The sequence below is a fragment of the Crocuta crocuta genome, unplaced genomic scaffold, assembly GCF_008692635.1.
Source record: "Crocuta crocuta isolate KB4526 unplaced genomic scaffold, BGI_CrCroc_1.0 scaffold1, whole genome shotgun sequence".
NCBI classification, from domain to species: Eukaryota; Metazoa; Chordata; class Mammalia; order Carnivora; family Hyaenidae; genus Crocuta; species Crocuta crocuta.
Genome location: NW_027527930.1, coordinates 2346335 through 2360774, shown reverse-complemented (window position 1 = coordinate 2360774; position 14440 = coordinate 2346335). Strand labels below are relative to the sequence as shown.

The 14440-nt window shown below is 34.9% G+C and overlaps 1 protein-coding gene and 1 long non-coding RNA gene across 4 annotated transcripts in view; one reads left to right on the top strand and one right to left on the bottom strand.

The window, feature by feature from the left end:
- The first annotated feature begins 908 nt into the window (after positions 1-908).
- Positions 909-14440, top strand: part of LOC144219948 (UDP-glucuronosyltransferase 2A2) — a 42747-nt gene continuing 29215 nt past the window's right edge. For 2 of the 3 annotated variants that reach the window (XM_077750067.1, XM_077750058.1), the window contains exons 1-2: positions 909-1624; positions 13444-14075. In XM_077750067.1, the coding sequence (XP_077606193.1) occupies positions 909-1624; positions 13444-14075 (1348 nt within the window). Of the gene's footprint in view, positions 1627-13443; positions 14076-14440 lie in introns of all 3 variants that reach the window. The other variant, XM_077750076.1, reaches the window with a different exon arrangement.
- LOC144219994 (uncharacterized) overlaps positions 3274-14440 on the bottom strand; it is a 34326-nt gene continuing 23159 nt past the window's right edge. The window contains exon 4 of the long non-coding RNA XR_013331576.1: positions 3274-4338. This is a non-coding gene — a long non-coding RNA (uncharacterized LOC144219994). The remainder of the gene's footprint in view (positions 4339-14440) is intronic.

Sequence of the window (14440 nt, the reverse complement as noted above, 5' to 3'; positions counted from 1 at the left end):
TTGTAGTGAGAAATAAATGAGATTAACATACGTAAAACACTTTACACAATGTCTGACACACAGTGAGTGTTTAATTAATGCTAGCAATTATGAAAGGTTGACTGTAGATGTAAATTATTTGTTATTCACACTGACCAGCTAGCTTTCTAGCAGCACTTTCCATAAAGGATGCTTGAATTAGCATTTCTCTTCAAAGAATTCCTATTGACTCATAATGTTACCCGTCGTCTCTTGCATGTATACTTGTACACAGTTCATTTATTTACTCATAATTTTTTTCTCCATGTTAACATAAAATATTTTCCTAAACATACTATTAAAGTAGCAATACACATACTTACTCTATTTGCTCGTACTTCACATTTTTGTAAGTATTCCTTTGTAATAATATTATCTATTAATAACCAGTAACTACTATAATGATGTTTAGTTGTTGCTATTGACACTATATTAAATGTATTAAATATTGGAAAACCTATGGCCTTAGCATCTCCACATTTCTGAATAAGTTCTGCTCCAATCTGAGACTTCAATACCTAGGCCTGAGTGTAGAGTTGAGGTACACAACAGCTTCGAGCCATTTAACCGCAAGAATTTCACAATTATGAGTTGCAATGAAAAGGTTGAAGGATCAAGTTTAAGAAAATGATCAGACAGCAGGAATCATTCCCAAGCTAAAACAACAGGTTGAGAGGTAAGATACGTGTTAGCTGATAATTATCATAAAAAAAGCCTATAATCATCATAAAATAGGGTGCTGCCACGAGTAAAATCATGTGGTAGAGAGAAGGCTCTTAACAGTATCAATTGTTTTGAATCAAAACTGAAATAATTTTTCTTTCTTTTTTTCTTGAAAAGCAGAGAACTTTATGTCATAACTCGTCAAATCTTCTACATCAAGCTACATCATGTTAAACAAGAACATTCTGCTGTTGTCCCTCCAGATTAGTCTCCTAGGAATCACTCTTGGTGGGAATGTTCTGATTTGGCCCATGGAAGGTAGTCATTGGCTGAACATTAAGATAATTATAGATGAGTTGATTAAAAAAGAGCATAATGTGACTGTCTTAGTTGCCTCTGGTGCACTTTTCATCACACCAACCTCTACCCCATCTCTGACATTTGAAATATATCAGGTGCCCTTTGGCAAAGAAAGAATAGAAGGATTGATCAAGGACTTTGTTTTGACATGGATGGACAAGAGGCCATATCCTTCAACCATTTGGAGATTCTATCAAGAGATAGCCAAAGTCATCAAGGAATTCCACATGGTATCTAGAGAAATCTGTGACGGTGTTCTCAAAAACCAAAAGCTGATGGACAAGCTGAAGAGAAGCAAATTTGAGGTCCTGATATCAGATCCAGTATTTCCTTGTGGTGATATAGTAGCTTTAAAGCTGGAAATTCCATTTATGTACTCCCTCAGGTTTTCTCCAGCCTCAACAGTGGAAAAACATTGTGGGAAGGTACCATACCCTCCTTCCTATGTTCCTGCTACTTTATCAGAACTCACGGACCAGATGTCTTTCACTGACAGAGTAAGAAATTTCATCTCCTACAGTCTACAGGACTACATGTTTGACACTCTTTGGAAATCATGGGATTCCTACTATAGTAAAGCTTTGGGTATGTAATTTTTTAAATTGTTTTCTGAATTAGAGCAGAGCTTTGTGTCACCTCTTTACTTTCCCGTGGCTATTATTTTTCAATCTTACATATTGATAACTATTAGTATCACTTGAGAGCAGGAAGGAAGACAAGTAACAATATGCTTTGTACCTGTTGTGTGTTGTTTTCTAATTTTATGGACTCAAAGATACCAACTAAATTCTTTTATGGGTAATATCTAGCAACAAATATTTTAGCTTAATAATAGGACTGAATTCCCATTTAGATATTGCACTGAAAACAGAAATTGCCTAGAAACTTCAGTGGTGTGTAGAAAAAATTGGAAGAGATTGTTTCCTACAATGTGTGTGTGGGTGTTTAAAAACATACGTTGACAGAAGAGCGTGACATTCTGAGAAACTAGAGTTGAGGTGATGTACAAGGAAAAATTTAAACAAACAGTGAATATTAATTTTCCTGCAAAATAAGTGTGGGGAAGCAAACTGTGTCCAATGTCGTGCTGGGTATTATTGACAATTCATTATTTATGAAGGCCGGAAGTATAAGATGCATGTGAAAGAGCCGTGGAGATATCAGGATTGCGAAAATGAATTAATCCAATAAATATTTTCAGAGCTTCTTGTATTCATGCTAATCATTTGGTTTTTATCTACTGAACAACTGGGAACAGTTCAAAGGAATGTATAGATTGCATCTTATATAAAATATCTAGACAGATGTGGGCCTAGAGTGAAACAGTGTTAGGTTACAGACTTCTGCGTGGCTCCAGGAAAGATGTGATAAGAGCATGTGTAAGTGAAGTAACTTATACGTGGAGAAGAATAACGCAGATGAGACAATGTAGTAAAGCAATTAGGAAAGAAGGCTTTTGATAAACAATTTCTGCTTACAAGTATGTGACTATGGAGAAGTAATTAATTCTTTTTATACCTGCACTTATTTACATCATCTCTAACAGGGCTACTGCAAGGGCTAAATTAGGTAACAATACAAGGATTTTACAAAAGTGTCTAGGAGCTGGAAAACACTCAATTTGTGTTAGCTGTGTTAGCTGTGCAATTAGTAAAAGCTAATGGATAATTGGTTAGGCGTGTTAAGAGGCATGAAGAAGAGATTAAGATGGTTTCTTTTTTTTTAATGGAGGTTTAATTGACATATAACGTATTAGTGTCAGGTGTACAACATAGTGATTCTCTCTATATATGTACATTACAAAATGATCAGCACAATAAGTCTAGTTAACACTTGTCACCATACATAAATTATGTTTTCCTACGGTAAGAACTTTTAAGATCTACTCTTCTAACAACTTTCAAATATATAATACAGTATTAACTATAGTTACTATGCTGTATATTATATCTCCAGGACTTAATTTATTTTGTAATTGGAAGTTTGTTCCTTCTGACCTTCTTCACCCATTTCACCACCCTCCAACCCCCCACCTCTGGCAATCACCAATCTGTTCTCTGTAACAATGAGTTGAGGTGTTTTTTTGCATATTCCATATATAAATGAGATCATACAGTATTTGTCTTTCTCTGACTATTTCACTTAGCATATGCCCTTAAGATCCATACACATTATCATAAATAACAGGATTCACTTGTTTTAATGGCTGAATAATATTTTATTGCAGATACATATACCACAGTTTTTTTTATTCATTCATCCATTGATGGACACCTAGGTCGTTTCCATGTCTTGGCTATTGTAAATAAAGCTAAAACGAACATGAGGATGAAGATTATCTCTTCAAAACAGTGGTTTTGTTTCCTTTAGGTATAACCCAAAAGTAGAATTACTGGATGACATAGTAGTTCTATTTTTAATTTTTTGAGGAATTGCTTTACTGTTTTCCATAGTGACTATACAAAGTGACATTACCACCAACAGTGTCCAAGGGTTCCCTTTTTATCCGTATCCTTGCCAACAGTTGTTATGCCTTGTCTTTTTGATAATAATCATTCTAACAGGTGTCAGGTGATATCTCATTGTAGCTTTGATTTCCATTTCTCTGATGATTCGTGATATTGACCACCTTTTTTGTACTGTTGGCCATTTGTGTATTTTCTTTGGAAAAATATCTATTCATATCCTCTGGCCATTTTTTCAATCAAGTGGTTTTGTTTTATTTGATTTTGTTTTGTTTGCTCTTGAGTTATAGGAGTTTTTATATATTTTGGATAATGATCTCTTATCAGATGTATGATTTACCAATATTTTTTCCCATTAGGTAGGTTGTTATTTCATGTGCTGGTGGTTTCCTTTGTTATGTAGAAGCTTTTTAGTTTGATGTAGTTATGCTTGTTTATTTTTCTTTTGCTACATTTCCCTTTAGAGTCAAATCTAAAAAATCATCACCAAGACTGAGGTCAAGTTGCTTACCATTTATGTTTATGTTTTATTCTAGGAGTTGTATGGTTTCGAGTCTTATTATAAAGTCTTTAAACCATTTTCAGTTAGTTTTTGTGTATGGTGTAAGTGATCAAGTTTCATTCTTCTCCCTGTCCAGTTTTCCCAACACCACTTATGGAAGAGGTTGTCTTTTCTCCATTGAATATTCTTGGCTTCTTTGTCATAAGTTAATTGACCATAAATGTGTGAGTTCATTGGCGAGGATTGTTAACAGGATTGTTAATTCGTTCATCATCTCCTCTGGGTATGTTAAGTAGTTGTCCCCAAATTCAAAAGTAGGTGTTTTATCTCCTGGGATATAAATGAAGACCGAGTTGTACTGTTATTCAGAGAGAATAAGCATAGCTACTATGTTGATTGTAAACTGTCCTATGAAGATAGAAGTGAATGGTCAATATTGTACAGTTAAAACAGGATTTTAAAAATGAGGAAAGAGGATGAAGAAATGGAAATTTTATGAGGCAATCAAGTTGTCAAGATCTGAAAAAACTCTTTAATCTTCTCATGTATATAGTAAACAGACATCTGAATATGCACAGTAACTCAATTTAATGAAATAGAGGAATGTACACAGAGAGCTCCTTGGTCATGATATATGTTTACGTTTTTATCTCATTACTTATGTTTTATTCAATTATTTGTTCTCAGTCTTGGAACGATAATTATCATGATCATAATGCTTCTTATTCACATTGGTGAGATTAATCTCCAGATAAACCTTCCTCATACTGGCAGTTATAGAATCACATGTGCCTTTGTATTTTGCTTGTAAGTTAATACTGGTAATAAGACCACACAATTTTCCCAGTCATAAGACATGAGACTAATCTTTCTAAACAATTTGTTCATGGGAATGTAATTAAGATTTCTAACAATGTTCTTATCCTCTGATTTTGATAATACCATGTTTCTAATCAAATTACACTCTTTTGACTTAAAATGACTATTTAAGTTGTCTTTACAACAATATTCTTCTAATTGATGCTTAGGGACATGAACCTTCATATTGAAAAGACCAGGTAAGAAGTAAAACTACTGACATGACAGAATAATTCATTTTTTGTGCAAGCCTCTGTACATGGAGAATGATAAATGAGAATGATAAATGGAAATGACTTATAAAAATCACTTCCTTCCAGTGTGTAATTTCTACTTTAGTTTGAATGCTCTGATCAAAGTCATTATAATGAACTCTCAAGTCTCAAACTGCCACACCTGAGTAAAAAGTAGGACAACTTTCTCTAAGATTATTTTTCTGTGGTGGAATGCAATAATAAGCTCAGAGTGAGTCCTTAATCTCTGCTAATTGTTAGGAATCGGATATTATAATGTCTAAATTGCTTCTCTCAGATTATGGGTATTTGGTTCAAACTCATAATTCAAAATCATAACAGATCACATTTGTTGATTTCTTCCTGTGCACTACACACTGTGATAAGTCCTTCTCATGTTATATCTCTTTATCTTGCAATGAATTTATGAAGAAAAAACTATCACTGATGAGAATATTAAGGCTTAGAAATATTGATTGTTAAACTTATATAGTGACTATTAGGAGAAAATAGTTTTCAAATGAAAGTCTGACACCAAACCTTCTAGAAAAAATTTTCTTTCCTTTTAAAAATTCGGTTGCAAGTCCATCAATTATTCAGAATATTGTTTAGGTTTAAACTTTCTTGGGTACTTTTCCTCTTTCTTTAGGTGGATTTAGCCTTTGAAGTCTGCTATTCTATATCTTACTTATGTTAAATTTGCTAAATGGAGTTTCATTGGCTCATGGTATCACTAGGAATCTTGCTGTTTCTTTGGGCCTTGGTCTCCACGAGACTCTGTTGCCTGGGGTGAGTTGTCTGAGCATAGGTTTCTGGTCCTAAGAGAACCTTAAAAGCAACATTTAACTGAAAGTATGAAAAGGCTTCTGCAGATTTCAAATGTATTTATTTAAAGTTGAACCAGGAAAANACCATGAGATCATGACCTGAGCTGAAGTCAGATGCTCAACCAACTGAGCCACCCAGGTGCCCCAGGAAAATCTCGTTTTTATGTACAAATTAATAACAAAAAAACCACCAAAATTGGGGGAGCAATTAAGAAAATAACAATATGGCATTTAAACCAGTAAAAAATATTTATAATCCATAAACATGACCTATTACTATTAACAGTTTTATCCTTTAACCAGGATAGAAACAAATAGCTTTTTTATGTGAACAATCTTTATATAGTAGGTTTATATGGATTCTATGTATTATTATACATGAATATTTGGTGAATAATCTCTAAGAACTAATGCCATCTATAATAACAATAGACTTTCCTGTAAATATATTAAATAGGGAAAACAACAGATCTTCAAAAAATTTATGATTATACTATTCAGATCTTTGCATGAACTTAACACTGAGCATAGGTAATTAATGTAAAATAAAGTGCTAGAAATGAAACAAATGTAAATGTATATCTCTAAAATACTTGATTTCCAGTAGTTATTTTAAAGAAGAAAAAAACGAATGTATTGGAGTTTTTTCCCTGAAGAGTAATACATTTTGGTTCAGAACATTTTTTTCTTTTTCTCTCCCCAATCTTTTTCTTGCTTCCTTCTCTCTTTCTTCCTTTCTTCCTCTATTTTTTATGTAAATTTATTTTGTTTGATAAGAACCTTTCAAATGACCTCTGTTAGCATCTCTTTTTCATAATGATGACCCTGAGTGGGTTGACAGCCGCAAGATGACATCCAAGATAGAATTTGCTGTGGGACATGAGCAGTTTCAAGAGTATGCTCACTCTTTTGCCCACATTCAATGAAAGGGAATGGAAAGAAAATCATTTTTATGGGTATAATCTTGAATTTTATGTGTGGATTTCTTAAAGTAAACCCTTTGTGAACTTTGGTACTCAATACATTGGTAATCATATCATTTGTGATGTACCTCAGACTGAGCATGACTAACACCAAAGCTCAGGTTTCCCAGGGGACCATTATGTGAGAAGTCCAGGAGAGGAAGGGGGCCTAGGTGACGAGATCTGGTTAAATTGGTAATTCTTTTATTTTAATTAAAAAATTTTTAATGTTTATTTATTTAAGAGACAGACAGAGCACAAGTTGGGGAGGGGCAGAGAGAGAAAGAGACAGACAGACAGAATCAGAAGCAGTCTCCAGGCTCTGAGCTGTCAGCACAGAGCCTGATGCAGGGCTTGAACCTACAGACCATGAGATCTTGACCTGAGCCAAAGTCAAACATTTAACCTGAACCACCCAAGGACCCTTGAATTGGTAAGATTCTCTCCCTACATTATCATTAAGTAGCTAACACTTATTGAGCACAGATGCTGTTCTGAGTAATTTACATGCTTTTTTTTTTCATTTAGTCCTCATAACTATAGGAAATAGGAACAATCATCCTCCAACACTTGGTATTGAGGAGGCTGAATAACTTGCCTGAGGTTACAATCAAGAAAATTGTGAAGCATTTGATCGAAGACCTGAGCTAAAAGGAAAGTTCTAGATATTCACTTTATAAAGAACAAAACAAAGGGGGAGAAAAGGTAATCTAATTTTAAGTTTTCAAAAGGATAAACTAAATGCCAATCAAGGAACTAAAAAAAAAAAAAAAGGAAACTAAAGTGAAGCTAAAACTAACGTTACTAAGGAGTCGATTACTCAGTTTTTTAAAATAGTATGGTGGTTTTATTAAGGCATGGAGTTTGGTGGTTTTATTAGGGCACGGAGAAAGGATCCGTGGGCAGAAAGAGCTGCACTGGGAAGGAGTGGCTGACTATATACTTTCAAGCCGGGTGGGAGTTAGGGATAGCATAAGTCTCTCAAGAATTTTGGAATTAAGGTTTCCAGGACCTGGAGGGGGCTAGCTGTTGCTAGGAAAATGTCGTTTATTATTGTCTAGTAAAACCTTAGTCATGAGACCCTTCAGATGAATATCAGGGGGCCATATGCTTGGAAGATGATTATTAACATATATCTTGAGGGGTTAGAGATAAAGGAACTTTCTGAAGTAATTTTTAAATGTAAAGGAGATGTACAAGATCCTAGAGGTCAGGATAACCTAATAAGCTGTTTACCTTTTGCTTTTAGCAAAATATTAACATCGAGGCAGTTGAGTTTTTTGAAGAAGGTCACTCTGCCAATCCTAAGTACTTTGGCTGTAAGTTGTAAGGAAACTTAATTTGTTCTAAATGTCTTTTGCCTTTGTTTTCCATATCATTATGAAGGATGAGACCCTTCAGATGACTATCAGGGGGCCATATGCTTGGAGGATAATTATTAACATGTATCTTTGGGAGTTAGAGATAAAGGAACTTTCTAAAGGAATTTTTAAATGTAAAAGGAGACTTAAGCGATCCTGGAGGTCAGGATAACCTGATTAGTTATTTGCCTTTGCTTTTAGCGAAATATTAACATCGAGGCAGTTGAGTTTCTTGAAGAAAGTCACTCCGCCAGTCCTAAGTACTTTGGCTGCAAGTTGTAAGGAAATTTAATTTGTTCTAAGTTTCTTTTGCCTTTGTTCTCCATCTGAGTATGAAGGTCATAAAATCTCCAATATGACCTTTGTTCTCTCCATCAATATAAACGGTGGTTTCTAAGCTTTTATGGCCTTTGAGACCTCCTCCAAAACCAAAGAACAATGAGAAATTAATTAGCACAATTAAATTCTACCCATTCATTATAATGCTCAGAGAGCACACATAGGAAGAGAAGACCTTCAAGCCAGGGCATGTAATTGGGGGAAAAAAGTTATAAGAAAGAACTTGAATACAAAAATGTTGTTTTAAGGATTCTCAATTCAAACTGATAGTATTATACGTAATTTAAAGTACTTTAAATCTTAATTTTATACAGTTACATTCTCCAGCAAGTGGTATATACACTGTTAAACAACACAAATTCAGCTCATCAAATTTGGATATCTAATTGGATTTATTAAATGGCTCAGGGATTGGACAGCATCCCATCTAGTAAGTAGCAGGGAGCTCTGTAGAGCCATAGGAAAGAAAAGGTTGAAACAGGGCTGGTTGTGGAGAATTATTAGCAAAGAATGCAGTGTTTTAGGCAAAGTTGCCTTTCTGAGGGGAATAGAAAGTTCAGCATATTACATCCTAGGGTTTTCCAGAAAATTACAGCTTGGCTGGTTAAAGATTTCAAACCGGGGATTGAACCTGCAATTAGAATAGATATTAGATCTTGGTTTACTGACATGGAACCTTAACATGACTTCATTTTGGGGCTGCACTTATCTCTTTAACAACAAAAATACTATCAAATAGGATTGAGAGAAGTTTCTGTTTATTTTATCACCATTTGGAGTATTTCTTTGCAAAGTAAGTAGAATGAAAACGAGAACTTGATTCAAAGCACAAGGACTATCTTCCAATAGGTGCAAACTTTTCTGGTTGACTTAGTTTTCACTCATACTACTCATATATTGATGCCTCAGAAATCTATTTAAAAATATCATTTTCTAGGCTCTTTAATTATGTTTAAGATGTCATATTATCAAATATTCACAGTTACAAAATATAATGGTTTTCTAATTTTTGCTGTTATAAACTGTATCTCACATTTTATTTATTTGTTTAAATTATTTTTAATGTTTATTTATTTCTGAGAGAGAGAGACAGACAGAGTGCAAGCTGGGGAGGGGCAGAGAGAGAGGGAAACAGAATCCAAGCAGACTCTGCGCTCTTAGCACAGAGCCCTATGTGGGGCTTGAACCCACAAACCAGGGGATCATGACTTGAGCCGTAGTCAGAAGCTTAACCGACTAAGCCACCTAGGTGCCCCAGTATCTCACATTTGAAAAACTAGAATTGAGGAGCACCTGGGTAGCTCAGTCTGTTAAGCGTCTGACTTCTACTTAGATCATGACCTTGCAGTTTGTGAGTTCGAGCCCAGCATCAGGCTCTGTGCTGACAGCTCAGACCCAGGGGCCTGCTTCTGATTCTGTGTCTCCCTCTCTCTCTCTGTTTCTCCCCCACTCTTACTCTGTCTCTTTCTCAAAAATAAATAAACATTAAATAAATAAGTAAATAAATAAAAAGTAGAATAAAAAGGAAAGAATACTGGGCTGGGAAGTGGAATAGTCATGTATTCATCTAATCTGCCACTTACTAGCAATGTGACTGAGATTACTTGATCTGCTTTCTTATATATAAAATGACGGAGCTGGACAAACTGGACCCATGTTCTCTCCAGAATGACAATCCCACTACACTCTTACTCAAATCTTGGTCAGATTAGCTATTAGCAAACAAACGTGATAATTTTAAATCACTGAACTTAATTTTTGTCATGAAATCAGGCATATTTGGCAAGAGTTGTTATTTTTTCCCTTGATGGAAATTTAAATCTAAGGTTATACCTGCATCTGTCCCCAAACATAATTTACTTTTTCTTTTTAAACTTTTGAATTTGCAATTATGATATATTTCAGGCATACAGGAAACCAGAGAATAAATATAACAGACATCTCTATTGACATCTGTGAAATTAAACACTGTAATATCAAAGCATAATTTGGAAACAAAAAGCATATATATTAGCTAATAAATTCTATTATCTGATATTGTTCTTCAGTAAATTAAACGATTATGTTAATGTCCTGAAAAGGCACTATTTGAGAGTGGCAAATTGCCTCCTTGAATTCTCCTTGGTTTTTATTCAGGGTAATTTAAGGCTGCCTACATGTATTTGATTCGGGCATATATTTTGATAAGCTTTAAGTGCTAGCATAACTATTGCTAATGAATAATCCTTAATTAATTATTATATTATATTTACATGGACCTCAATAATTAGACAAATATAAGTATTTTATAGATAAACTTTTGCTTATGCCTTGTACATTGCTGTGTTTTATCTCCTTTTTTATGGAAGGTCATGACAGCACAAATTTATGAAGACACATCAAATTCTTTCCAGTAGGTCAATTTTAATGGTCATCAATTCTTTCCACTAGGTCAATTTTAATGGTCATCAGAATTACTCATACTCTCCTTTACTGTTGTGTTTCAAAATCTGATAAATTTTAAAAGTACAGGGGTGCCAGAGTAGCTCAGTCAGTTAAGTGTCCAACTGATTTAGACTCGGGTCATGATCTCACGGTTCATAGGTTCAAGCCCCAATTTGGGCTTTGCACTCAAAACGAGGAGCCTGCTTGGGATTCTCTCCCACTCTATCTCTGCCCCTCCCCTGCTCATCTCTCTCTCTCTCAAAATAAATAAATAAATGAACATTAAAATTTTTTTAAAAAGACATTATATTGAAATTGAGGCTGAATCTTAGAAGGATACAAACACAGTAATTCTAAAAGCATCACTTCTCTCTCCTCTCTTTCCCTTTCTCTGTCTTTCTGGTCTTCTTGTTACTCAAAGGCCCATAATTAGTAAATTCAGAGGCAACAGAGCATGAAAAGAAAGCAAACCACTTTATTTCCATTCTCAATTCCTTGTTTCTATCCTTTTAATCACTTTATTAGTTCTTATTTTCTATTTTTAATAGAAACTTCTAATAATTTTAATTTTTAAAATGGCACCATTATATAGTTGCCCTCGTTCAGTTTGGCATTTAGTAAGAATCTCAACTGATAAGTATCATTATATCTATGTTTAGCTGGTCATTCTGTAGCTAACCCATTGGTTTACTGCTCAATCCTTAGATGAATTTATTAAACTATAAACGTTACCAAATATTGCTTTGAACCAAGCAGTTTAAAGGCAACTTTGCAGATATTGTTGCTAATCCGCAAGATAATATAACAAATGAATGTCATTATCTCTCATTTATACATGAGAAAACCAAGGCTGAAAGGATCTAGGTAATTTTCCAGGGTCACAGTGCTTATAAAAGAACAGTTTTTAAATCTGGGGCTATTGAACTCTAGTGTCCACCTAATTTAAGCTACTACACAGCTCCAAGTGAGAAAAGCATGTTGTTTCTCCTGGTGCCAGGCCCTATCCTCCTTATCTGTGGATGAAGATGTCATATGGAAGAAAGTGAAAAATTCCCTGCACCAAGGAGATGATCGTCAATATGCTTTATTAGAGAAAAAAACTTTCCTCAATCAAATGTGTAGTAATTTACTCTATAACCCAATTAATCTAAAACACCTTGAAATGTTTGAGAAACCTCTTCTCAAGGAAGGTTGTTTTCATTTTTTTTTTCCTAAATATGAGCCATGGGGAAGAGATCATAAGGCTGGCCATTGTGCATTCCCATAGTTTCTAAAACTTACAAAGATGAGGCATAATACTGGAGAAATCCAGCAATTTCTCAAATGATGTTATGATAATGGCCCAAATTGCCCTACTTTGTCATATGTTTTTGGGTAGGCAACTCAATATTAATTTCACTTTGTATGAAAAGGAGCAAATCATTTGTGCCTCACAAGATTCTGGAAAGGACTGAATTAGATAATGTATGTAAAAATGCTTTGTGATGTGGGCACCTGGGTGGCTCAGTCAATGAGTCATCCGACTTCAGCTCAGATTATGATCCCAGCATTTGGTTCCTAAATTTAAGCCCCACATCAGGCTCTCTGCTGTTAGCACAGAGTCTGCTTCAGAACCGGTCTCCCTCTCTTTCTTCCCCTCCCCCACTCGTGCTTCTCCCTCCCTCTCTCTCTCTCTCTCTCTCTCAAAAAAAAAAATAAATATTAGCTGCTCCTGGGTGGCTCAGTCAGTAAAGGGTCTGACTCTTGATTTTGGCTCAGGTCATGATCTCACGGTTTGTGAGTTCAAGCCCCAAGTCAGGCTCTGAACTGAGAGTGCGGAACCTGCTTGGGATTCTCTCTTTCCCTCTCTCTCTGTGCCCCCTCCCCCACTTGCTCTCTGTCAAAACTAAATAAGTAAACATAAAAAAAGCTTAAAAAATAAACTCTAAAAACTGCACTGTAATAAAGGACGTCTAACTTGGAGATACCATAAATTCTGAGTCAATGGCTTTAGGAGTAAGAACTAATATATTTTGTTAACCTAATTTTGGGAAAGGTTTATTAAATTGAAGACATGTTTTATAGTTATTAGCACAGAGTACACAGATTCCAGGCTTATAACTTGACTTCTTTTCCTTTAAAATAGGATTTGATTTCACTTCTGTTGTTAGAATAATCATATCAGTGCATATAAAGGTTTGAATTATATCATTTTCCTTTTAATCTATAGATCAATTGGCCTATGAATGAGTGTAGCCATCACATTAAATATTGTTCTGTTTGAAAAATATACCTAAATATACTTTGAAAATTTATTTTTATCTTAAAAGATCTACAGTAGGATGGTTTTTGTAATGGATATCACCATGCCTAAGAAGTTTGCCCAGCTGCTGGTTTTTATTTTGACTTTGAGTGAAATTGTTCTTAGTGGAAATGTGCTAATTTGGCCAACGGATGGTAGCCATTGGTTAAATATTGAGCTCATTCTAGAAGAGCTGATCCAAAGAAATCACAATGTGACAGTACTGGCTTCATCAGCAACTCTATTCATCAACTCCAATCCTGATTCTCCTGTGAATTTTGAGGTAATATCTGTCTCCTATAACAGAAGAATTATAGACTCCTTAATTGAACAAATGATAATGCTGTGGATAGACCACAGACCAACTCCTCTCACTCTCTGGACTTTCTACAAAGAACTAGGAAAATTTCTAGATACTGTTTTTCGAATAAATATACAAATCTGTGATGGAGTGCTAAACAATGCCAAGCTACTGGCAAGACTTCAGGAAGGTGATTTTAATGTGTTGTTAGCAGATCCAGTAACTATCTGTGGGGACCTGGTTGCTCTGAAATTAGGAATTCCATTTGTGTACACACTGAGGTTCTCTCCAGCCTCAACAGTGGAGAGATACTGTGGGAAAATCCCCGCACCTGCCTCCTATGTTCCTGCAGCTTTGTCAGAGCTCACTGACCAGATGACCTTTGGTGAGAGGGTAAAAAATACTATATCCTATCTTCTGCAAGACTACATATTTCAATCCTATTGGGGAGAATGGAATTCATACTACAGCAAAGTTCTAGGTAAGTTTCTAAAATATTGTCTTGTTAATGACTCCATATACCTTATTTACCTTGACAGTAATACACCAGAGGTTTCCATTCCACTGCACATGCCAGGCTGAAGTACAGATACTTATTATGTATATAATACCCTCTACAAGATCATACTTTTTGATAAGTTTGTAAAAAAAGTCTAATGGTGTTATTAATATGTACATAGTGTTTCAGTGCAAATAATCTCATGCCTATTTAGGGAGTGGCTTTCCAATGAGTAAATCAATCTTCCAATATAAATGAAAGTGTCTTTACTAGGATGAACTGTGGCCCTGCTAAAAAATACCTAGCCAACATTTTGAAGTATAATGATTTACTTTCTCTTCTTCATT